This window comes from Syngnathus scovelli, chromosome 17, assembly GCF_024217435.2.
Source record: "Syngnathus scovelli strain Florida chromosome 17, RoL_Ssco_1.2, whole genome shotgun sequence".
NCBI lineage: Eukaryota > Metazoa > Chordata > Actinopteri > Syngnathiformes > Syngnathidae > Syngnathus > Syngnathus scovelli.
The window spans coordinates 12,952,365-12,975,265 of record NC_090863.1 but is presented as its reverse complement, the minus strand read 5'-3'; the positions used below and the strand labels follow the sequence as shown (position 1 = coordinate 12,975,265).

At 42.9% G+C, this 22,901-nt stretch overlaps 3 protein-coding genes across 6 annotated transcripts; 2 read left to right on the top strand and 1 right to left on the bottom strand.

Annotated features, from left to right (window-relative positions):
- Positions 1-420: 420 nt before the first annotated feature.
- On the bottom strand, positions 421-6,606 carry rgs11 (regulator of G protein signaling 11). The gene is made up of 17 exons (XM_049746602.2): positions 6,409-6,606; positions 5,350-5,446; positions 5,169-5,219; positions 4,233-4,339; positions 4,085-4,136; positions 3,666-3,724; positions 3,506-3,582; positions 3,315-3,396; positions 2,502-2,570; positions 2,285-2,308; positions 2,152-2,213; positions 1,783-1,896; positions 1,498-1,613; positions 1,303-1,390; positions 1,083-1,221; positions 782-864; positions 421-691 (listed from the first exon to the last, which is right to left on the bottom strand). The coding sequence occupies exons 1-17, from the start codon at positions 6,604-6,606 to the stop codon at positions 562-564; spliced, it is 1,548 nt and encodes a 515-aa protein (XP_049602559.1). The 3' UTR covers positions 421-561.
- ints15 (integrator complex subunit 15) lies at positions 6,512-13,562 on the top strand. Of its 4 annotated transcripts, none has more exons than XM_049746608.2 (9): positions 6,512-6,656; positions 6,977-7,080; positions 7,468-7,668; positions 7,747-7,968; positions 8,083-8,212; positions 8,345-8,622; positions 8,758-9,001; positions 9,214-9,253; positions 9,335-9,772. In XM_049746608.2, exons 3-9 carry the CDS (start codon positions 7,474-7,476, stop codon positions 9,573-9,575), a joined length of 1,350 nt encoding a protein of 449 aa, XP_049602565.1. In that variant the 5' UTR covers positions 6,512-6,656; positions 6,977-7,080; positions 7,468-7,473; the 3' UTR covers positions 9,576-9,772. The 4 variants fall into 4 exon arrangements, with proteins under 4 accessions (XP_049602565.1, XP_068504703.1, XP_068504702.1 ...); XM_068648601.1 differs by lacking the exon at positions 6,512-6,656 and adding an exon at positions 13,417-13,562 and having other exon boundaries at positions 6,971-7,080; positions 8,047-8,212; positions 9,335-9,599; XM_068648602.1 differs by lacking the exon at positions 9,335-9,772 and having other exon boundaries at positions 8,047-8,212; positions 9,214-9,257.
- LOC125984592 (transferrin receptor protein 1) lies at positions 13,489-22,602 on the top strand. Its single transcript, XM_049746574.2, has 18 exons — positions 13,489-13,636; positions 16,889-16,938; positions 17,158-17,395; positions 17,530-17,713; positions 17,795-18,020; positions 18,150-18,272; positions 18,342-18,437; positions 18,525-18,664; positions 18,843-18,994; positions 19,092-19,211; positions 19,301-19,386; positions 19,471-19,534; positions 19,649-19,716; positions 19,808-19,875; positions 19,968-20,061; positions 20,162-20,383; positions 20,504-20,656; positions 20,741-22,602. The coding sequence occupies exons 2-18, from the start codon at positions 16,906-16,908 to the stop codon at positions 20,981-20,983; spliced, it is 2,310 nt and encodes a 769-aa protein (XP_049602531.1). The 5' UTR covers positions 13,489-13,636; positions 16,889-16,905; the 3' UTR covers positions 20,984-22,602.
- Positions 22,603-22,901: the final 299 nt, after the last annotated feature.

The following is a 22,901-nucleotide window of genomic DNA, read 5'->3' as shown; positions in this document are numbered from 1 at the left end:
TTGTGCTTGACCGAAGGTGGTCACTAGGGGGAGCTAATCAGCCTGTTTTTTTAGAATGATTTTTTTATTTTAGAGGCTTTGCAAGTTTCATTAGAAATGCATGCAAAGATAATAGGAGTAGCTGGCATGATCAGTGACTCAATCGCTTTTAGTTGATTGAGTCAAAGACAAACTTGAACTCCTAAATGTTTCATCGGGGCGTTAACATGCTCAAGCAAAGAAAGATTTACACAAACATACACGATACAAACTAATTAGCAACATAAGGTATAATGTTGCTTAAAAATAGGTGAAAACTGACAGTTAATATTAAGAACAAAATAAACATGTTATTGCTGCGAGACATGATTGATTGACTACAAATACTCTGCGGGAGTTATTATTTCAGCCAGCACACGTCAACAACTGTGCACTCACTCATTAGCTATTTTTGTACTGTGCAACAAGATGGAGGACTCGCAGGCAGAGAAAATCCTACCACAAGTGAGGATGGAAAGGGAATGGCAGAGACACGAAAGACAGCATGGTGGACCTGTTATGTTTTTGTGTTTTAGCCTGGCATCATACAGCTGCAGCAGAGCTGGTACCTGCCTGCCCAGTCCCTTTGGCGAGCCCTTCCTGAGTGGCGGCGGCGGCGGCCTTGGCAGGGGAGGGGCTTGAGTGTCGTTGTCGCCTCATAAAGGGGAACACGCTGACAAAGTGGAGAATGGAAGTGAAGGTCAGAGGACATGCATTGAGGGAATCAGTGCAGCAATACAGATAGATGCATGTGAGTTTTCACCTTTTCTTTGTCTCTTGTGGAACAATAGCCCTGGCCACCATGTTCTTGTAAAGGTCAGATTTGAGATATCTGGGATAGGAGTCCTATACACACACACGCACACGCACACACACACAACAAGGAAAGTTTTTCCATTCCATTTTTTAGAATGAATAGACTTGGAAGTCGACATTATTTTAGATTCACAGTGGTGTCCCTCAGGTTTCTATTCTGGGACACTGCTACTTAGTTATGTTGCATAATAGGATTAAAAGATGCACAAATAAAAAAATTCGAAAGTGGAATATCACGCAGCCCAGACCTTCTTCATGAGGAAGTAGATGTGCAATTGCGCGTCATCCATGACAAAGCGATGTGGGCGTTGGATGCCCTCTAACGTCGTCGTCATGGTTTTACTGTCAATGTTCACCCAGCGTGCAGCTCCGGGTGCCAAGAAGTTTCTGTTTTACATTCACGAGAGTCATTGACACTGACAGGGAATCATCAAAGCGTCTTTTTGTGTGTCAATGTGTGGTTCTTACTTGTATATTTCTTCCACCTTCTCCACGATCTTGGAACTTTCTCCATGTCTTATGTCTTCACAGGCCTCCCAGAAACACAAATTCTCCGCTGACGAGAGAAAGAAAACAAATGTTGGGCGTGTATGGAGGCAACAAGCAATTAGAAAGTGGATGCAGTGAGAGTTTGAAAACAAGTTGCACCAAATGGAGCCTTACCACTAAATTCTTTCTCCAGGTAAGTCATGAATTCCCGTCTCCCCATGGTGTCAATAAGAAGTGCCATGAAGCTGAAGCTCCAACGTTCCACTCGGAGGCGTGTGGGGACGGACACTCTAGAACATTAATTAATATTGAAATGTACTCTGACTAATCGGCAACTCTGGTGACTAGGATGTGAGTCGTTTCAATTATTTTGTATGGTTTAATCATGCTATATTGATTGTGAACTGCACCAGATACTATGTTGTAATAATAATATTCTATCTAATAATATTCTCTCACATATCTGAATTCATGGTCCAAAGTGCGATGTCATCAGAGATCCAGGGATTGCTGGGAAGACAACCCTGCATAATGGGATCGTGGTGCTGGTACTGCTCGCTGAATTTCAAAAAACTGCTCATACACAAAGACAGGGACACACTCAGAGTGTATTATTGTATTAGTGTTTCGGATCATAGCAGTTAATGGCCTTTAATTCCAACTTGCCTCAGGAAGCATCCATTAGTGAGAGCACTAAGCCTTCTTTATGTGGATGTGTAGTTGTGTATGTGTGATGGAGCAAATTTTGCATCCATTTGACAATGTGTTTACGTGAACACGTGCGTGCCCCCCCCCCCCCCCCCCCTCCCCCATTAGCGCGCTACAAACCTTTCCAGGCAAATGGATGACTTGACACGGTTTCTTCCCAGAGCCCTTTTACAAGTTGCAATCTGTAAAAGCAACGTGCAAAATAATCCTTATTTAATATGCTTAATCAAGGCTTCAAATGGTTGATCTTTACCTCTCTTTTGTAGAAATCACTATTCTATATCTGTTCAAGAAGAAACATAATTATTGTTTTGCATTGTTTTGAATTATGATTGGAAATCATTTGACACTTACTTTGAAACCACACCAGCAGCAAAGAAAGCGGGAAAAACAAAACAGCATTGATAAAGATTGGCGTTAACAAATATCAAACTGTAAGTAGGATAATGTTTTGTGATGCCTTCACTGACCAGTACGACTTGTAAATTGGAGTTACTTGGCCTTTCCAGACCCATGTCGAGCACATTATGCACCCTGGGCTGAAAGGAGAAAACAACAAGCATCAGCGCATTAATGGTGTGTGTGTGCGCGTGTGTGTGTGTGTGTGCGTGTGTGTGTGTGCGTGTGTGCGTGTGTGCGTGTGTGCGTGCGCGTGTGTGTGAATGCATGTGTGTGTTCTTGTCTTTGAGCATGTGTGCGAGTGTGAGTTCGGACCAAATGCATGTGAGTGAGCACTTAACCCGCTCAGGGATTTCCATGCCACCGGCTCAGACTTTTTATTCCTAAGTTCCCTTTTCATTTTGCCCGTGCCCTCGTTGGTAATTTATAAAGGCGAGGCAAGATGGAGTCCAAAGATTTGTCCTCAGCTTCCCCTTACAGGAACCCTTTCCCCTCACAACCAATGGTGCCTCACACCATTTTTTTTTTTCTCTCCTTTCAACGATCATATAAGGAGCAGAATATGACATCTGAAGAGTCATGATGTATTGGATAGAATGATCCACTGTCCCCCGCTCACACTTTGATTTTCCTCTGTGTTTCTCCACAGCTGTCAGCTGAGGCTTTTACTAGGCGAGTTGAATATTTCATGCAGGAGGCTGAATGCATTGAAGTTGAATTTGGCTTCAAAGATTTTACACCAATGTGTTTGGCTTTTTCCATTTGACTGTTTGTGAAGGCAAACAGGAAAGGTCACACATATTTCTTCCACCTTCTCTCGCCTGTATTTAGGCTAGGCTAGGCTAGGCTAAGCTAAGATTCATTGACACAGAGAGTGAACCTACTGGTGGTCTGTTAATGAGCCAGTAAGCCTGCTCCTGACACGCCAGAACAATACGGTCAGCCTTCCGCCTTTGTTTGGAAGCTCTGCACAACAAACACAATATGAGATTTTGGTGTTTGCATCATTGCGTTAGCAACACAATGCACTGTATGGTATGATCCCCCCCACACAATGTTAGTCATGTGCGTGTACCTGAGTTGCTCTCTGGCTTGCATGACCACAAAGTCCCAGGTGTGGTTAATCCTCTTGTGCAACAGACTGTAGCGCTCCTAGGCAGGGGTCAATGCTAAACGTCTGACTTTCATCATAAATGCTGATCCTTTAAATATGCAAACAAAGTTGTACGTCTTACCTTTTCGTATTCCATCAACTCTCCTTGTTTTCTTATGTTCTTTTTAGCCAAGTAGATTGCTGATGGGATAAACCGGATAATAATTTGTTCTTTGTTACATCATCACTAGAACAGTGTCAAATCTTTGAGTCATGAAAGATGTCAAGTTGATAGTTGAGAAACAAACGTGGCTGAAATGTCATCGTGAGTTATCAAACACTTTGGAGACGTCAACGCACTCATTCCTTTTGCATGTTTTTTTTTTTTTTATGAAAAACTTTTACGATACCCATCGGATTGAGAATTGTTGACCTACTCAGTTTAATATGATCAATATTGAAATGAATGTTACCACTGAATTATCCATTAGCTTGTGACTAGCATGGAAATGACCAGAAACGACCTTTTTTGAACTATTTTGAATTTCAGTCTTCACTTACCATAGTCCAGCTCGGTGGCAGGCCATCGAGTACTGGTCCAGAAATAAGGAGTCTAAAGAAAAGTGAACTTTTGCAAGTCAGTCCGAACTGACTCTTCCAAATGAATCAATATCGATGGAGGCCAAGTGAGATGAAAAATAAAACATACCTGGAAGCGGTATGGTGATTCATCGGGACGCAGCACGAGAGATCGGGGATCCTTGAGAGGGTAAATATAGCCGAACCTCACGAGCATGCCTCCAAGGTGCAAAGCCTCTGGAAGGGTCATAAACCACCTGTCACTTTGTGCCAAAATCCCGTGGGTGATTTTTGACACTAAGCCCTCCATTTGTGAAAGTAAACTGAAGAGTAAATGTAATGCACCGTATTGGCCCGAATATAAGATGACCCTGATTATAAGACGACCCACTCTTTTTCAAGACTCAAGTTTGAAAAAAGCCTTTGTCTAGACCCCGAATGTAAGACGACCCCCGACGTTGTGGTACAGTACAGACTAAATCGTGGTAACAGATTAATAAAGTTGAGTCTAAGTCTAAGTCTAAGGTGTGCCTCTGTGGCGGCCATGTTTGTAGAGGCGGAACAAGGCAAGCAAAGGACAGCAAGGCCATTAGCTTAGCATCACTGCACAAAAGAGCGAATGCACCACTTTTTTTTTTTTGAAGCCTCTAATTGAGTTGATCTACCATAAAGTCTCCCAGGGGTGCACATTTCCCTATAGGATCTTAATTAAGTTAGGTCGCCAGGTGAGTTAATCAAACTTGTATCCTCTGGAGTATCTATCCCTGCTTTCTGGAAACAGCAACCCCATGACACACAAATGTGACTTCCCCAACTCACCTGGAGAGTATGAGCACCGTCTCTAGGCAACAAATACAACAAGACATACACAATACAATAGAGTGAACCTCCGCTTTTTGTAGGGGATAGGGACCGAGCCCTGCTTGTCCAACCACTGGCGGAGGGAGAGGGGTGCCATGGGGCACTGGCCTCCCTCGCAGTGAACATGCAGACAATCTGATAGATAGATAGATGGATGGATGGATGGATAGATGGATAGATGGATAGATAGATAGATGCTCCTCACCTTCCTCACATATGTTGTAGTTGTGGATGAGCCACTCGATGATGTCATGGCCTGCAAAGTCACGAGACAGAGGGAGTAAGAGGACAAACTTGCGCACTATTTTCCCAAATTCATGGCTGCATTATGCATGAGCACTGGGACAAACATGCTGCGGCGGGCCTTTCTAAGCACACACGCACACCTGTCATGGCGTGTGGGATGACTGTTATAAGGAGCCTCTGGTTTCTCATCTTCACGCCCATGTCCGGGTCCTGCATGGCCACAATCACTTTCTCCATCTGGAAGTGAAGGTGCATACACCATCCAGAATACATGTCGTTGGTCTTTCTTTATTATGCAGCTTGACAGGGTTCTGATGACCATGTTATAAATCAAATATAAAGTAAAGATGCACTACTTTCCGTCTACCGCTATCAATCACGGTTGATGTCTGCGGCAAAATTACCGGCAGGACACATCACTGGAGGTTAGGTTCTCCGCAACAAACTAAAAAGGGGAATTCGTTCTGTCCGTCGAGCGATTCCCATCCATTAAGCATGACTTTATGCCATCTGGTGACCTCCTCAGACCTCCTTGGGCTTAAATCATCGGATTCAAATCTGAGCAGAAGCTCAGTTTGTACCTTCTGCTTGTACCAACTTTCTCATGCGAAGAACTATTTATATTTGAATGACTGATTTCCCTCTATAGTTTGGTGGTATTTGAGTGTAAACACCATGTGCTTTACATGTGCTAATATTTCATATTTATTTCATGTTTTTGCTGCAAAACCCAATGGCTATCATTATCGATGAATATACTCAATGATTGCCTCCAAGTGAATTGGCTTTTTTTCTTGTTGGTTTGACATGATGTAGGAATCTGATTTTATTGTACGGTTTTATATTAACCCATTCAATTCTGAAAATGTACATATACGTACTTTTAGAATGTAAAATCTAAAGATTAAAATCACCATACCGTATCACTTTAGAGTTCATTAAACTTACTTCCATATTTCAGTAGGTAGCTTCAATTTAAATTCAACGCTAAAAGTCACGTGAATTCCGAATTCTAACGAACAATTGAACTGATTTAACTCTTCTCATCGTTTTTGTGATTCTGTGTATTCTTTTAGTGTCATCCGTCCGGATCACGGATTTTGCTGATGACAACTGTTTAACCTCACGCGAAGGTCAGAGAACTCTTCCAGCGAACGCTGAATATATCATGCATGAAAAAAAAAAAAGATCATTCGTACCTTTCGAAAACATGCCATTTGTTCCCGGTGCCAGCCTTCTCTAGCCAAGGTGTTGATTGTCATCTTGTGTGCTGCTTGGGATAGCGCTCCACGCAGTTGATGGGACGGACGGACGGCTTGAAGTGCTCGAGAGAGTGAAGCGACGGCGGCGGCGGCGGAAACGCGCATTACAACGTGCACGCTTTCGATCACGCGCATCTCGTCGCGATAAGAGCGGATTAGAAGATGCCGCGGCAAAGTGATGGATTGTATGGATAAAATGTTCGAATCATCAGAAGAAAAGCAATACTATGTGTTTTGATACAATATGTACAATGTTTTGATCGGCCAAGTGATTTGTATGGATAAAATGTTCGAATCATCAGAAGAAAAGCAGTAGTATGTGTTTTGGTACAATTTGTACAATGTTTTGATACTTAACAGTTGACACAATTCACAAAAACATTTTCAATTGCTATGGGTTAAATATCGTGTGAATAATAATAATAATAATAATAATAATAATAATAATAATAATAATAATAATAATAATAACAACAATGTCAAGGGAAACTGTTTTGTCCCACAGAGGCTGCCGTAGTACCCGGAAGTAAGTCCGGCGACATTGAGTTGCCATTCACTCGGTTCATCATCATTCTGTAATATAACCAATTGAGGGAGTTTCACCCTAAGGTAAGATCGTACTTCAATTCGCTTAATACAGTGTTTGTTGCTATGACAGTAATCAATGCACAAGTCGTTTTCGTGTAATAGAAAACGTTATCGTTAGCTTGACTCGGCAACATTAGCTGAAGCAGGACGAGCGACTGTCTCTGGGAATCAGAGTTGTTACCAAAGGAACAGAAATACTTGACTTACTCGTTTGTCATATTTGGAAGAACACAACATCATCCACAGTTACATGATCAAAACACTCCTCAGACTTGATAACGATGCTTTGGCTGAGTTTCCAAGAAAAGATACCGACATAATTTCAATGTATAAATAAGTCATATCGTTGGTTGGTTTGACTAGAATGCGGAGTTAATCTTTGTAAATTTCCATTTGTGGCTCCATCAGTTCGAGATGGGGGACATCCGTCAGTCCTTATTGCCTCGCGATGTGCTGAGTGCTGCCAAGGAGCTGCTGTACCACTTGGACATCTACATCAGTAACCTTGTGCAATCGGGTCGGCAGCCCCCCCAAGTAGACACAAAGACCTTGGAGCTGGTTGAGGAATTCATTCTGCATGCACCGAAGGACAGAAGCGCATTGACCAGGGTAAGGCAGAACGCATCTGCAATGTGCGCCATGTGAATTTCAGAACAGATGGCTGATAAACGTATTATTTTTTCCCAGAGAATGAGTGCACTTCAGGAGCTTCAGCTTCTGGAGATAATGTGCAGCTGTTTCCAGGAACAGAGCCGTGACACTGTTCGTCAGCTTATGTTCTCCGCCCTCTTCAGCCTCCAAGGAAACCAGGCAGATGACAGCCGCATGGGACTGCTAAGCAAGCTGGTTTCCATGGCGGTTGCTGTCGGCAGAGTTCCCATCTTAGAATGTGCTGCCACTTGGCTGCAGGTGAGCATTTTAGATTTATTCACCCGTTGAAGAAGGTGAAATGCATTTTCAAAGACTGCGTGCGTGTCTGTCTGCCAGAGGACCCACCGTGTGTACTGCGTGCGCCTGGCTCAGGTGCTGGTGGACGACTACTGCAGCATGATGCCGGGTTCGGTGCCCACCTTACAGAATATCCACAGTGCCAGTCCACGCTTCTGCTGCCAGTTCATCACTGCTGTTACCACCCTCTATGACTTCACTTCAGGTTCTGGGCGTTGGAACATGCTTGACATGATGTTGAATGGCAAAATATCAGATTTGTTTACTGTCGTGTATGTGGGTTGGATATCAAATAAAAAATAAAAATATATATATATTCTTTTTTTTTGTCCTCCAGAGGAACTCATCCCTCCTCTCGAGCTCCTCCAGATGATTGCGTCATGGATCCAAGATGACCCTCACCTCGTCCTGGTCACCTTCCTGAACACGCCTCTGTCTGGCAGCCAGCCACTCAGCTCACTTGATGTCACACCTCTGGGGGGCCTGGTGCGTTGGTGCGTCAAAGCCCCACTGAGTTACTGGCGGGACAAGAAGCAGGCCTCCGTACACAGCAGTTCTGAGAATGAACAGGAGGTGACGGGGCTTTTCTCTGCCCTGCATTTGAGTGTCCTACAGGTCAGTCAATCTCTTCGGTGTGGTACACACACACACACACACACACATGCAGTCATGCAACGTAAAAGAACCCAGCTCCAAGATGTAGTATGTCATCAAACGTTCTTTTTTTTTTTTCTTCTTCTCTTTTCTCAGGTCTTTGTGCTCCTGCCAAACATACTCAACGAGAAAGGCATTTTTGGGCGTCTGGCCCTCCTTCAGATGGACTCCTTGGCCTCGCTCGTCTCCGACCTTTCTCGGCAATCGGACCAGGCTGACAAACACACGCACACGCACACGTCAGCCGCTGATATACATGCGTTAACGCAGCTGGCTCTGGACCGGCTGGCTCAGGCCCTGCAAGTTGCCATGGCCAATGGCGCCTTGCTCTGCTCGAGAGGTGCGTGTGTCCATCACGGAAAACACAGTGGCAAAAGAAAGACTTATTGATGTGCTATCAAGATACCCGGATTGCTTTATAGCTGGTTTGCTTTCCTGCTGAAATTGCCTCACTAATTGTAGCTTTGTTCTTAGGAATCAAACGAACATTGACTTTGTTGCGTAAAGGTTTTGCCGCCACGTTTCTCATGTGCTGTCGTCTTCTTCTCGCAGAGGACCTGAGAGCCATCTGTTCACGCCTGCCGCACAACAAGTAAGAAAGCCAATTTTGAACACGCTTCATTTCTATTTGCTATCGTCTCAGTCTAAATGTTTTCCATTTTTGCTTTGTCAGTTTGCTCCAGCTGGTCTTGTCAGGCCCAGTGATGTACTACAACAACATCCACACACCTCCTCTGGCCTTCAGCCCTCACGCGTCCCATTCTCCCATTGCCTCGCACCCCATCCACCCAGCACACGCCGCGCCGCACACGCCGCTGGCCACCCTTCCCTCGCCGCATCCCAACTCCCATCCTCAGTACCCAGCGCAGCCTTTCATGACCGGGATGTCGTTTCCCTTCCGACCGAGCCACTGAAGAAAACAAATCCTGTCGTCTTTTGTGAGTTCAACTCATTCGTTCATGTTCGTACGTGTGCGCGTGAAGTGTTTGTGTGCACCAGTAAGTGGCTGCACAACATCTAATGTATTATAATGTGAATAAGCACATTGACCTTTGAACGTCTGTGTGGCTAACATCTTTCTCCAATAAATATTTTTCTACTTCTCCTTATACTCCGTTTTAGCCGTTGTACTTTACTCCGGCCACTAGTGGTCACTATTATTTTGTGTTTTTAGCTGGAAAGATACATCTTGTTCACCAGACATGGGGGTTAGGTATGCTTGCACAGCATTAGGATATCTAATTGAGCAATTCTAAACAAAGTTTTACGTTAGCAATAATGTTCTCTTTTGAAAGGTATACGTTTTGCAATCACCGCATATTGTAGGATACAATGAAATGCCCTAGCTTCAATTAGTGCAAAAGAAAATAGAATCTCTTTCTGTCCCTTCAAAGTGAGCAGTATGAATTACTAGCCCTCTAACTCCAAAGAAAGATCATGCGAGCGAGCGAGCGAGCGTGTGTATTTATTAATCTATTTATTTGGAGCATGGAAAGGGCTAAAGTCCCTAGGGCAGAACATATGTAGTAGCAGACAGTTTAGCTCCTCCATCAATGGGAGTCATCACGTAACCAAAGATGTCACAAGTATCTTGGAGCTAGATGCTTGGTCTCTGTTTTGAGACAGATAGCTAATCATTAGCCTTCAGCCCACCCCAAATAGACGACCAAACCCCCTGGACCCCAACCCGCCTCACCCAGGAAGAGTTGCATCAGCCGCTGCAGTTCTTCCGAGGTGATAATGCCGTCAGCCACTGACTTATACGCGCATGACATTAGAAAAGGTCTCCCGATGAGTCTTAAAACTTATTTGCCCCTCATTGGCAATCCGTTAAATAAACGCCAGCAACGATTCATAGACATGCACTTTATGTATACGTATGTAGCACACATTCAAATAGGATGGATTTTTTTTAAATCAACTTAACACAGTACATTTCCAAGCGTCATTATTAAAAATACTTCTTGAGATGGTGAATTTCTGGTTTCATTAGCAGTAATCATCAAAAGCATATACCGTAAGTCAAAACATGTCGTCAACCTGTGTAAAGTGAATTAAGTTTCACTTTTCCATGAGTGACTTCAAACCGTTACTTTTTGGATTTTGTCTCAACTGTCACCTTATGTACTTATTGTTCTTACTCAAGGGTGGGTGGGGAATTGATAAGAGGATGTTTTCTGGGGGAGGGGACCCAAAAAGATACTATTCAAATGAAAAAGGCGGGCTTGAAGAGTATGTGCTCCTTTTACAAACGTGACAGTTAAGCTACCGTTTGGCCGTTTTCCCTGACAGAGATTTAGATGAGTCAAAAACCATCTTTTGTTTTTCTTGCAATCTGACATTTCCAAACATGATATCGGCATGCATTAAAGCGCAACACATCTCTGTTGATCTATCTGTGCCTACGTACACATAAAGGCTAAAAGCAACCTTTTTCCTCTGCTTATTTTGGGTGCAATCTTGTTGTGGTTGGTCCACTTCCTCCTTTGCAGGTGTGTGACAGTTGTGTGTGATGATCAGCAGCTATTTTTTTTTTTCAATCAAAATTAAGTAATTATAATTGGACTGGGGCAAAATGATGCATTTTGTATATTTTATGTTTGTGAACGTGAAGGCCTCCAACATTTCACCGAGTTAACAATTCGACTTCACAACAGAAAATAAAAGTAGAAGCTGGACCTCAGCCTCTGAGTGAGTACTAAGTCAAGATTACACGCAAGACATTTAAATCTTCTCTGACAGCTCTATGGTGGCTTCACATTCCGGGCCTTGGATGTATAAAACTATAACGACACTTCATTTAAGAATGCGGCTGAACTTTCCACTTCCTAAATCAAGACAGTATCTTGAGGGTGAAACTGTCTGTTTCAAAAAGTAGTGAACAGAAATTCATCTCTATTTAGTTATTGTTGGGGAAATTATCATTTCAAAACATTAAGTGATGATGGGAAAGATTTTGCCTTTATGCGCCGCCACGATGTATATGAATCAGGTCAGATGGAATATGGATGCTAAAGCTTTACTTTTCCGCTAAGAGTTTTGGTGAAACAATAAATCGTGGTGATTAGGGATGGACGAGTACCAATACCAAGTACCAGCATTGATACCAGCGTTATTTCATGCTATTGGTATGCATGACGGCGACCGAGACCCCGCCCTCTTTTGGCCATTTTACCATTGAATGCAATTTGAAATCACCTGTACCTGTTTTTGGCTGACATTTTATGTATCTAAAGTTCCAGTGGGATTGGTATCTGTGACTACTCACAAATTGAGAACTTGTACTGGTATCAGTCTGAAAAAAGTCTTATCGAACACCCCGATAGGTGACGGCAAATAGATACCGAGAGAATGTAACAGAAGTGTTCGTTACAAAGATGAACTAATAATTTACCATTATTTCCAGTCTGCCAAAGACTTTGCCACTCCCCATCAAACGTATCCAATCAGCGGTGACTCAGTGATTCCCTGTTTGCAGTAACACAACCGTGACTCAATATTGGGCCCATTCTTAACTGCTGGCACACGTTTGTGCGTGTGTGTGTGTGTGTGTGTGTGTGTGTGTGTGTGTGTGTGTGTGTGTGTGTGTGCGCGTGTGCGTGCGTGCGTGTGCGCGTGCATGCATACGTGTGTGTGTGTGTGTGTGTGTGTGTGTGTGTGTGTGTGTGTGTGTGTGTGTGTGTGTGTGCGCGTGCGTGTGCGTGCGTGCGTGTGCGCGTGCATGCATACATGTGTGTGTGTGTGTGTGTGTGTGTGTGAGAGTGGCCCTGGGATGTTTTTCTCCACACGATCTTTCTACAAAACATTTTGCTAGGTCACTGGAACAGAGGGTGCTTATGTCCCAAACATTATTCTAAAGTGACACGATAAACACACTTCATGTATTTTTTTTTCCTCGATTGAAAAGATGAAAGATGAGCAAGATTTTACGATAGATAGATAGATGGCTAGATAGACACTTTATTGATCCCAGGGGCAAATTCTGTCTGTCTCCAGCATTATTCATACCCCAGAGTGTGTATAGAAAAGAGAGGTTAAAAGATACAACAGGCTGTAACAAAGGACACAAATGTAACCCCACTCCTAAGTGCAGGCCTGCTGGGTGAGAGGCCTGGACCTGAGCTCTGCCCCCACCCCCCCCTGAACACCCAGAAGGACATAAACAGACAAAAAAAAAAAACCCCTCCCTAGTCTACACCTCTGACTTAGTCAGCAACCCAAAGATCACATTAAATATGTCTATACTTCCTCTTGTTCCTTCTCCTAAAATATATTTTCACAGCTGCACCTAAACTCAACTATTCCGTGGATTCTGGCTTGCACTGTATTATTTTGGTTCAAGTTTTGAGGTGAAACAGTCTTTTGCCAATTTTAACCCATTTGAATGATTTCATTGCACCCAATTCCAGAATGAAGTATTTGCAGAGACTGGTAGCCAGCCCATCAGAAAAAAGTAAGGCTTTGGGACATACATACTTGGCCAACATTTATAGACAAGACTGTTTACTCATGGTACTGTACTTAGACAGGATTCCCATACATAAGAATTTGCTTTTTCGAGGTAATGTGTCAAAAGATGTTTTTTTTTCCCCCCTATTTTTGTGGAGTGAGTTCAAACAAGCGTGCCACCCACCATGCAGTGGAAGGAACATTTTATTGAAAAGATTTTTGACTTGACTTCCACTTTAAATGGCCAGACTACGGATTGCACATGTGAATGTAGTGTACCTTACATATTGCATTCTGTCTTTCCAGCATGAAGCCAGAAGGGTCTCTCTCGTCTTAGGTCAAAGTAAGGTAAGGTCTCTTTCTCCTCCTCCCACCCCCTACTAACCACAGTGTAACCAGATATAAGCAGGGGGCAGCAAAGTGAAGGACACACGGCTAACAGAACCGCAGCTAGTAAGCAGCGACAAGGGGAAACCTCGTGGTGTCCAAAAGTACCACTGAAGACTTGATCTGTTTGAAAGACAAGGTAGGATTTTTTTACCAATTAAGTATATCAAGCAGAAATTGTTGTGCTGTAAGCAACGACGAGTCCAAGTGAGGGGGCATTTTATTTTTTTTGTATTGCACTGGACGCATGATAGTGTTCTTAATGTGTCAATATATTTCAATGATATCGCAGAAATGTTTTGTTTCTTCGATCAGCTAGCTATGCATGAGCGCGCCTCTGTCGAAAGCGCTCCTTGGCGCATGGTTTGGCAAATGCGAAAGATTGAAGAACGCTTCAACTTTGTTGTAGAAACTTGAACAATATCAGTATCCACGCATTGCGTCGCCAAAGCAACAACGGTGCATTTTGGAGAAGCCGGCTTGTCTGTCATGTCCCCAATGAAATGCAGGAGCTAACGTGCGTGCGTGCGTGCGTCCGTCCGTTAGCTACCCCTGTGCGGTCGGTCGACCTTCCAGCTCCGGGGTAACTGTGTCACTAGACATTACAAATCTCGTGGATGTCTCCTGACCTTGCTGTTTGATAAGATATTACTCCTTGCACACTTGTATCTACAGGTCACAAGCAAGAAGGTAGAGCAGGTCTTTATTTTCTCAACTTGGAGGAGGTGGGAAGGGGGGGGGGCTTGAGTCCGAGGTCATGCTGTTTGGACAAGCAGCAGGTGAACTTGACATGTTTGTTATGGAAACATAAACTAGTAACTAGACTTAGTTACATGAAGAGCAGGCCAAAACACAGCTCACAAATACAGTCGAATTTGCAATTCTTTGTGTTGTCCCAACTGCGCTCCTTCCTCCAAGGTCACCCTAAAAGGGGCCCTTGAGGTCACCGCCCGAGTCTGCTGTCCACTAAATTGGACTTCCCAAAGGATGGGATTTGCCTGTCTTGCTGTGTCCTACAGTTTTTTTTTTTTTTTTTTCCCCCCTTACTTTCTCATGCTTTGCCCCAATGTGACTCTCACATGATTTACCACTGCACAATAACTGGTGCTCCCCTACATCCACTCCCACTCTGCTCTTGGGCTTTTTCACCCCTTCTCTCATCTTTGTCCCTCCCACACGACTTTTTTTTTTTTTTTTTAACCTTTGAAATCACAGTTCACAAATGGCTTTCAGACTTTTTAACCAGTCAAAATGAATAAAATGACCCTTAAGTTGCGTTACCAAGAAAATTAGACTTGACCATGAAAACAGAGAATGAACCGGCCTTCTTCTAGTCTGACGAACGAACAAGCACCCACCAAGGGCGTAACGCTACATAGCTTACTATCTCTGAATGACACATGTGAGTTGAGAATTCAGGAAACTTAGTAGATACGGAGCGTGCCTCACTCCTCACTCCGCTGTCATCGCAAAAGATGATACTCTAGCACAGTGTTGAAAGTAGTTTCTGACCATGAATTCAATTTCTGTCGGTTTATAAAGTTTATTGGCAACGGCAGCAGGCCTGTCAACTGAAAGTGAAAGAACAGCTAATCTGATTAAACTATTAGCTTGGTTAAAGTGCAGTATGTTGGGCATGTAAGATTAAAGACATTTCTCTTCCCAGCTAACTGACCAACCAACCAACCGGTTTGGTCATTTTTCTTCCATGGCACCTTTTAAAGCATCCAAGCATTGCTCTGGATAGGAAAGTGGAGTATTTGTTGACTTGCCTGTGGCCTATTTGATGCCTACTACGGTGGCTATGTAATGACCTCAATTGAACTCCAGTTGTGTTGCAGAATTACAGTACTGTAGGTAAATTGTTTTTGTGTAGCTTTGACTTGGTGTTATGTTAGTGTTGGAGTTGGCAAGACAGTTCTTTGGTCAAGTAAATGAGGCCAGACTTAGCAGTTTCCACGGTCATTCATGGTCCCCTTGGCATTTGCCCACATAAGCTCTCCTCACGCAATGTCCAGCTTCCAGTAGAGCTCATAAATTGGCCCGTAGAAGTCATTAAGTCTGTCTGCCATTTTAGCTGCGGAGCGCGTGCGCACACACACCTCTTTATTGAATTCACAAATGACCTGTTTGAAGTGCTTTGTGTGGATCAAAGGTCACGTAGTACGATTATTACGTAGGATGATGACCGAGATATGTTGTGAAAAAGCTTCCGCTCGGGTCGATAAGTCCAAGGCTGCTGGCTATTTTTTTTCTTTCGTCAGGGTCAGACCAGGGTGTTCATTGAAATGTCTATGCTGCTCGCTAAGTCAAGGTCAAAGTTTAGTGGTGAGTTAACCACTGACTTTGGGGTAAGCAAATAGGTGAGAAACAAGCACATTTTTATTGAGGAAATGCTTTGAAACAGTTAGGGAGCTATTCACATGGCTGGGCTAATGTCTTTATTTTCCAAGCGATCCTTTCACACCATTACTGGTTTTATTGTGGTTGGTTTCTACTTCCTTATTTTGTTTCAATGTTGTACAGGACTCGCAGCTGGTATTGACAAACGTTCCGCCAACTTTGTTGTGAATCCAACGTGGCCTTGAGGCCCATCCGTCCGTCCGTCCGTCTGTTTGGAACAAGCAGCACTAAATAGATATTAGATTCAAGATCAAGCTGTTTGAGATGCAGTCCATCAGCAATGCAATGTATATTACCAGCATTACAATTTGTTTTTAAAGAATTGTGAACTTTTACTTTTATGACAAGCGTATTTTTGAAATGACTTTGAATAGTTTTGTACAGTTCACATGGGGACAGTGGATTTATACTAGCTTGCTGGCTTGGTTGGTGTTAAGTATAAATTGCTTTCACATGACTTTCCCCACTTGACCTTAGGATCTACTCCTCTCAGGTGATCACTTGCATGTCTTTTATTTTATTTGGCTTTTGAATTGGGAAATGAGTGTAAATATACAGAAGAGTAGCATTTCAGGTCTCACTGTTTTGTTCAATTTGAGCCTTTCTTTGTGTCGCTTCAAGTGAGCGGGAAGCCAGTTCTTGTATCATTCTGGCATTGGGTTCCCATGGAGCCTGTGGAGAATGAACAATGTTCTAAACCAGTTTTGTCTGCTGGAACGACTGGGTCTTTCGAGAAAACGGAACGATTTGTTTGTTTCTTTGGGGAGGTTTGATGCAAGTGGGACATTATTGTCATTTTTCCAGAAATGAAAAAGTGTAAACGTATTTACTGACGCTTATATGAACTTACACTTTGGTATTATTTTTGTGTAATACAACAATAACTAACATTTTTCATATGTTATTTTTTTGGGTGTCTTAGCCAAGCTTACAGTGGGACATTTAATGTTTGTTTTCCTTTTTTAATTTTTTTTTTTTTTTTTTTTAGAGTTCCATCAAGCAACAATGGACCAGGCAAGGTCAACAATAACTAAAATTGTGAGTGTTTTTACATTCATTATTACAGGTTTGTCTTGTTTATGTGGCGCTTTGATCCGTGAGCAAAGAAAATAGCCCTCAAACGTGCTATTTAAAACAAAAGGGATGCACCCAGCGCTCGCTCGCTCACTTCAGACAAATACCGTATTGAGTTGAATGGGCGGAGGGGGTCTTAACATCTATTTTAGAGTAAATGACGTTCTTCTCTTTCTACTGTAGTTTAATGGAGAACCACATTCGTATACACGTTTCAACTTGACCCAGAACATGGAAGGTGACAACAGTCACGTGGAGATGAAGCTTTCATCTGACATGGATGAAGAAGTCGGTGAAAACGGAGTGGGGGCCCACCTCAATCATAACTCCAATCACAAGTCCTACATGACTTCAAAATTTGGACGCACTCCTAAGAACCTTTGCTTCATGCTAGCAAGCATCCTGCTCATCTTCATCATCGGTAAGCCGCGATTTGTGACTTGGTTCTTCCGACGGAAATTGAATTCCAATGGAATTGGGCTGTTTTGTAAAACATGAACGAAAAACAGAATCTATTTATTTGCAAATGCTGAGATGAACTACTGCTACTTTCAGGGTACTTGATTGGCTACATGGTCCATCGCAAAAACGATTTGCCCGTCAGCTGCGAAGCCCGCGTAGAAATGTCTGAAGTGCCCGTCGTGCACGAGACGGGGGCCGCTCCCATCATGGCCTGGAGTGATGTCAAGAATGCATTTGCCCAGAAATTGAGTACATCCAACTTCCAGGTTGCCTTCAGGTGAATTTCAACCACATGAGACCGTTTCCATCGTAAGAAAATTCCGTATCCGAAATACGCACACATTTTTCTTTTTCCTAGTGAGGTGTCAAGTGACAACCATCGGGCTGGTTCCTCAGGTGATGAAGCTTTGGCTGACAAGGTTATCAAGAAGTTTCAAGAGTACGGCATGAAAACCTGGACGGACGAGCACTTTATTAAAGTTCAGGATCGCCCGCGTTTTGGCTCCAACAAAGTTATTTTCAAGAATGGCAAAGAAGAGCGCCCTGAAGGATTTCTGTCCTATAGCGCTAATGGAACTGTAAAGGTACCTACTCGGGATTTGTCTTTTTTTTTTTTTAAATCATTTTTAATTGAAAGATAATGTCTGTAATGCAAAGCAACAATTGGATGTGATAGTAGGAGAATTTTCTCTTTTTTTTTTTGTCTCACGCAGGGAAGTGTCCTGTACGCCTCCTATGGACAGGAAAGTGACTTTCGATTGCTTCGAGTCCGAAACATCAACATGAGCGGCAGAGTTATGTTGGTCCGAGCTGGGAAGATCAGCTTTGCGGAAAAGGTGGGTTGGTGCCCTCTGCCTAAACTAAATTATGTTTTATAATTGCCAATCAATGTGTTGTGTTTCCAGGTAGCCAATGCTGCCAAGATGAACGCCTCTGCTGTACTGATTTATCGAGACCCTGCCGATTATCCTTCTGAAGCCACCACTCATCTTTTTGGACATGTGAGATTTTCTTTGGACACCAGAGATTATCATGCGCTTGTTTGTGCAATGCACTGCTGATCTGCCTCACCTTGTTTGTTCTCTAAGGTCCATTTGGGTTCAGGTGATCCCTATACCCCCGGCTTCCCTTCGTTTAACCACACCCAGTTTCCACCCGCTGAGTCGTCAGGTCTGCCAAGTATCTTGGCTCAAACCATCACAGCACGCACAGCCACCAGCATTCTTGAGTAAGGCTTAAAAAAACTTTTTGGAAAACAGTTAAATATTAGTAAAGTTCACCCGCTTGGGTAATGATTACTGTGTGATAGTCCAAACCTTTTCCTGTACACAAATATTGAAATGTAACAGCCACTTGTCAAGCAATTGTATGTATTGTCTTCAAATCTATTTCATCTTCTCTCACAGACATTTAGAGGGTCAGAATGCACCAGAGGAGTGGGCCGTTTTCTACAAACTTGGAAGCGAGAGCGATGTCATTACTGTGGAGGTGAACAACGTTGTTACTGAGAAAAAGATCAACAATGTCTTTGGTGTCATCGAAGGCTTTGTGGATGCAGGTGCTTACGAGATTTCTCTTCACCAAGCGAGATACTGAATATAACTAATATGTTCCCATTGAGTATCATAAACGACTTGCCCGCGTTTTGATTATAGACCGCTATGTGGTTATCGGTGCCCAGAGGGATGCTTGGGGTCCAGGTTTTGCCGCATCGACAGTTGGCACCGGTGTTCTGTTGGAAATGGCTCGTTCAATCTCAGAAATGCTAAAGAAGGGTAAAATGTTTGTGACTTTCACTGCTTATTGTCTGTAGTCTACTAGAGCCGAACCTTTTTTTTTTTTTTTTTTTTCATGCTTTAAATAGATGGCTTCAAGCCAAGGAGGAGCATCGTGTTCGCTAGTTGGAGTGCTGGAGAATATGGAAGCGTTGGCGCCACCGAGTGGCTGGAAGTGAGAATGACATGCAACAGTTTGCTTGGGAATGATACTGGGTACGGGCGATCTTCAATACCGTGACGTGTTTCTTGTTTGCAGGGCTATCTTTCTTCTCTTAGTACAAAAGCCTTCTCTTACATCAACCTTGATGGCATTGTTGCCGGTATGTACCATTGTTTTTATTTATCATTTCAAACCTGAAGACTATTTACTACTTGTGCAGATTTGTACATTTTTCCGGATTAATAAATAAATAAATAAATAAACCCCTTTCCAGGCCACAGTGGGTTTAAAGTATCAGCAAGTCCGATGATGCACAGCTTGATTGAACGCACACTCAAAGAGGTACATTTTTCATCACAGTATTTTTTTAGGGGAGTTCCCAACGTGAGATTAGAATTGTGCTTTTTTTTTTTTTTTTTTTCCCCCTCCTCAGGTGAGCCTCCAGAACAAGGCTGTGTCCCTCTTTTCTCAATTTGGAAAGGGCAACTGGGAATCTAACATGTATGTTTACTGTTATGAACGCCACAACTGTGTGCTACTTTTCCAGTGTATAAACTGGCCGTCCACATTGAGAAATCTTCATGTCGATTTAGGTTGGAACCTCTGAAGCTGGATGACGCCGCTTATCCTTTCATTGCCTTTACCGGCATTCCATCCCTGTCGTTTCGATTCACTTCCGCCTTTTTAGTAAGTCAGTTCCTGGTGCGATATCTCAAGTCTAAGGTATCCTTGTGCAAATCTGTGCCATTTGACTGGCTGGATTTGGTTTGGGCTGCTCCTCCTCTAGGATTATCCGTATTTTGGCACATTGATGGATACCCAGGAGAGGTTGATCGCTGTCACGTCCAACCAGCATCTGCAGCTGGCTGAAGCAGCTACCAAGTTTGCAGGTCACATAGTGCTGAGGTTGATCCACGACCACCTGCTGCAGATGGACCTGTTAAAGTATGACAAGATTATTCGTACTCATGTGGCTCAGATTAACAGGAAAGTCAACACCGTACAAAGGGTAGGTGTTTTTTTCCTTCATCAACTCCCAACAGTCTTCACAAGCATTCAGAGGGAAGAAAAAATGGAAATAGGCAAAACAAATCAGAACTGTTCTTGTTTATTCATCCCACGTGTCCAGATGCAGCCTAACCTGGTCCCCACATCAGTGCAGTGGTTGATGTCGGCCTCTGGCTCTTATAGTCGAGCCTCTCGTAACCTTATGAAAGACATCCAAAACAGTGACTTGAGCAACATTGAGATGTGCCGGATCTACAATGACCGCATCATGTCGGTAAGTGAATGCACAAAGAAAACATACGGTCGGTCGGTCACATTGACAAAAGTCGCTCATGCTGCATTCCGTCGCTATGCGCAGGTTGAGAGGAACTTCTTGTCAGCGTACGTTTCGGCGAAAGAAAATCCTTTCCGTCACATCCTGCTCGGCTCTGGTCCGCACACACTCAAAGGGCTGTCCAACCATCTCGACGCCCTCAGAACACAGAGCCCAGAAGCTGATGTCGACCAGTTCCGCAACCAGTTTGCTTTGGCCACCTGGACAATTCAGGGTTGTGCCACTGCATTAACAGGGGACATGTGGTCACTTAACAATGAAATCTGAATTCTTTTCACCCTGTGCTATTCCCTTGATAACATGATCAATAATAATGCTAATAATGATAATCATCATCTATACCAGGTAGAGCTGCCTCATCTCTTTGAGGTCACACACTTCAAATCAACACAATACATTTTCGCAGTATTTTCTTTGAAACGTTGGTCCATTTAAAGAACATTTCAAATATGTGGCGTTCACGTCATCACATTTGATTACTGCTCGGTGCTATTAGCAAAAAGCGCAAAAATCCAGTGTGAGTGCACAACACCTATATAGCTCGACTCAGACTCGCAAAACAAATATACAGACCAGAGATCAATAGCGTAGTGTTTTGCATTTCTTTTAACGCATACCTCGCCATCCTTCAAATCGATCGGTAACTGTGTTTACCGCGAAGAAATATCCTCGTATTCACTATTGCGGGCGGCAATTACAAGGTGGCACTGAAACAGAAATATCTTATTTAATCATCAGTGACAGGGTTCACTATGACTATATCTATTTTTAATTGCCTTTAATGGAAAATGTATAATTATCGGGAGCAGTGTCTTTCATAATTATGACAGTTATACTGTCGAAATGACAAAAGCAGCATCTGCTAAATGAAGTGTACACACATCAACAGCCAGCACTGAGTGAGTTCGCCTTTGGTGCCGGATTGAAGCTGCTCCTCCTCAAAACTCGAGCTCACGTGTGCGTTTCTCATCCTGGCGGCCATTATTGGAAGCAGCGTCTTCCGTAATGTGCAAATGAAGAAGGTAGTTTTTGCCTACCAGTGTGTGTCTGTATCGGAGGCAGTGCCCTCCATATTTCACTGTAGGAGTGGATGTTTATGTTATCGGGGGCAGTGTTTCCCATAATTTTTGTATATATATGAAGTCAATGACATCATCAGCTCAATTCATTATCTTGCTCAAATTAAGATCTTCTCTACGTACTACGTCCTTTCCTCACATAGCCAATGTGTTTGTGTTTTTTTTCGTTCTTTTGCATTAAGGGGAGTGATCCGCATGTCTAAGTTTCACTCTGGGTTTCGTTGAGGCGGCATTTTTCCTCTCATTTCAAATCAGCGATAGTATGTTGATTTCTCATAACCGATGTGATTCCCCCGTTGAGAAAGACACATGTTACAGATCTGTTTGCTGTAGTTTCACAGATGTTTGTCTTCCTATGGAGTGGGTCACTTGTGCCTTTTGTTTCATGAATGCATCTTAGCTTCGGTTTTCCAAGGCTATAGAATGTTCATTTTAATGATTGTCTTTGACCCCCACTCAAAGGCCTGCTCTGCTCAAATCAAAGTTATTGATGCAAAACATCATCACAATTTTACAGTTGGTAATGCTGTTAGTAGTCTCACAAGAGAAGAACTGAAATGATAATGATTTATACACAGAAAAGTAAAGCTGAATTTACATTATTTTAGCTCACTAACCTTAAAATGATCCGGTGTTCGGTACTCACAAGTTGACCGATAGCTAATGCGCCAATTAAACTGATAAAGTGATCAATTGTAAAAGAAAAGAATTTGTTTTAAAAATGCATTTGCCATATGTACATGCAGTTTGCGTCTCATTTTCCATTTCTGTTCCGCAATAAAAAACTCACAAATGTTCCTATTTGAACTTGGAATATGATTGAATCTAATTATGTGGATAAATGTATGAATCTCAAACATATTCTCCTTTTTATCCGTTCAATAACTTTTTATTTGGAGGCCTCATTATTTGTAGTCAATGCAAGCTGAGATCAACGAGTGATATTCATTCATTTTTGTAGTTGCAAGGTAGTGAAAGAAATTTCGTATTTCGCCAGATGATGGAGACAAAGTTAACGATGTTGTTTCTGGAAAAATGATTGACGCGCGACCTCGCAGGGATAATCGCCATTGAAAATGGATGGGGAAAATGTAGCGTAATCGTTA

What these genes read in the sequence shown, in the direction of transcription:
- ints15 (XM_068648601.1), top strand. Translation starts at nt 7,474, where the DNA reads ATGGGGGACATCCGTCAGTCCTTATTGCCTCGCGATGTGCTGAGTGCT. An exon ending in CGCCTTGCTCTGCTCGAGAG is followed by an intron (nt 9,002 to 9,213) that starts GTGCGTGTGTCC and finishes TTCTTCTCGCAG; the next exon opens with AGGACCTGAGAGCCATCTGT. An exon ending in TCACGCCTGCCGCACAACAA is followed by an intron (nt 9,254 to 9,334) that starts GTAAGAAAGCCA and finishes TTGCTTTGTCAG; the next exon opens with TTTGCTCCAGCTGGTCTTGT.
- LOC125984592 (XM_049746574.2), top strand. Translation starts at nt 16,906, where the DNA reads ATGGACCAGGCAAGGTCAACAATAACTAAAATT. An exon ending in GGTCAACAATAACTAAAATT is followed by an intron (nt 16,939 to 17,157) that starts GTGAGTGTTTTT and finishes TTTCTACTGTAG; the next exon opens with TTTAATGGAGAACCACATTC. An exon ending in GATTCACTTCCGCCTTTTTA is followed by an intron (nt 20,062 to 20,161) that starts GTAAGTCAGTTC and finishes CTCCTCCTCTAG; the next exon opens with GATTATCCGTATTTTGGCAC.
- rgs11 (XM_049746602.2), bottom strand. Translation starts at nt 6,606, where the DNA reads ATGCGCGTGATCGAAAGCGTGCACGTTGTAATGCGCGTTTCCGCCGCC. An exon ending in TGCCACCGAGCTGGACTATG is followed by an intron (nt 3,725 to 4,084) that starts GTAAGTGAAGAC and finishes TTATCCCATCAG; the next exon opens with CAATCTACTTGGCTAAAAAG. An exon ending in CCTGGAGAAAGAATTTAGTG is followed by an intron (nt 1,391 to 1,497) that starts GTAAGGCTCCAT and finishes TTCTCTCGTCAG; the next exon opens with CGGAGAATTTGTGTTTCTGG.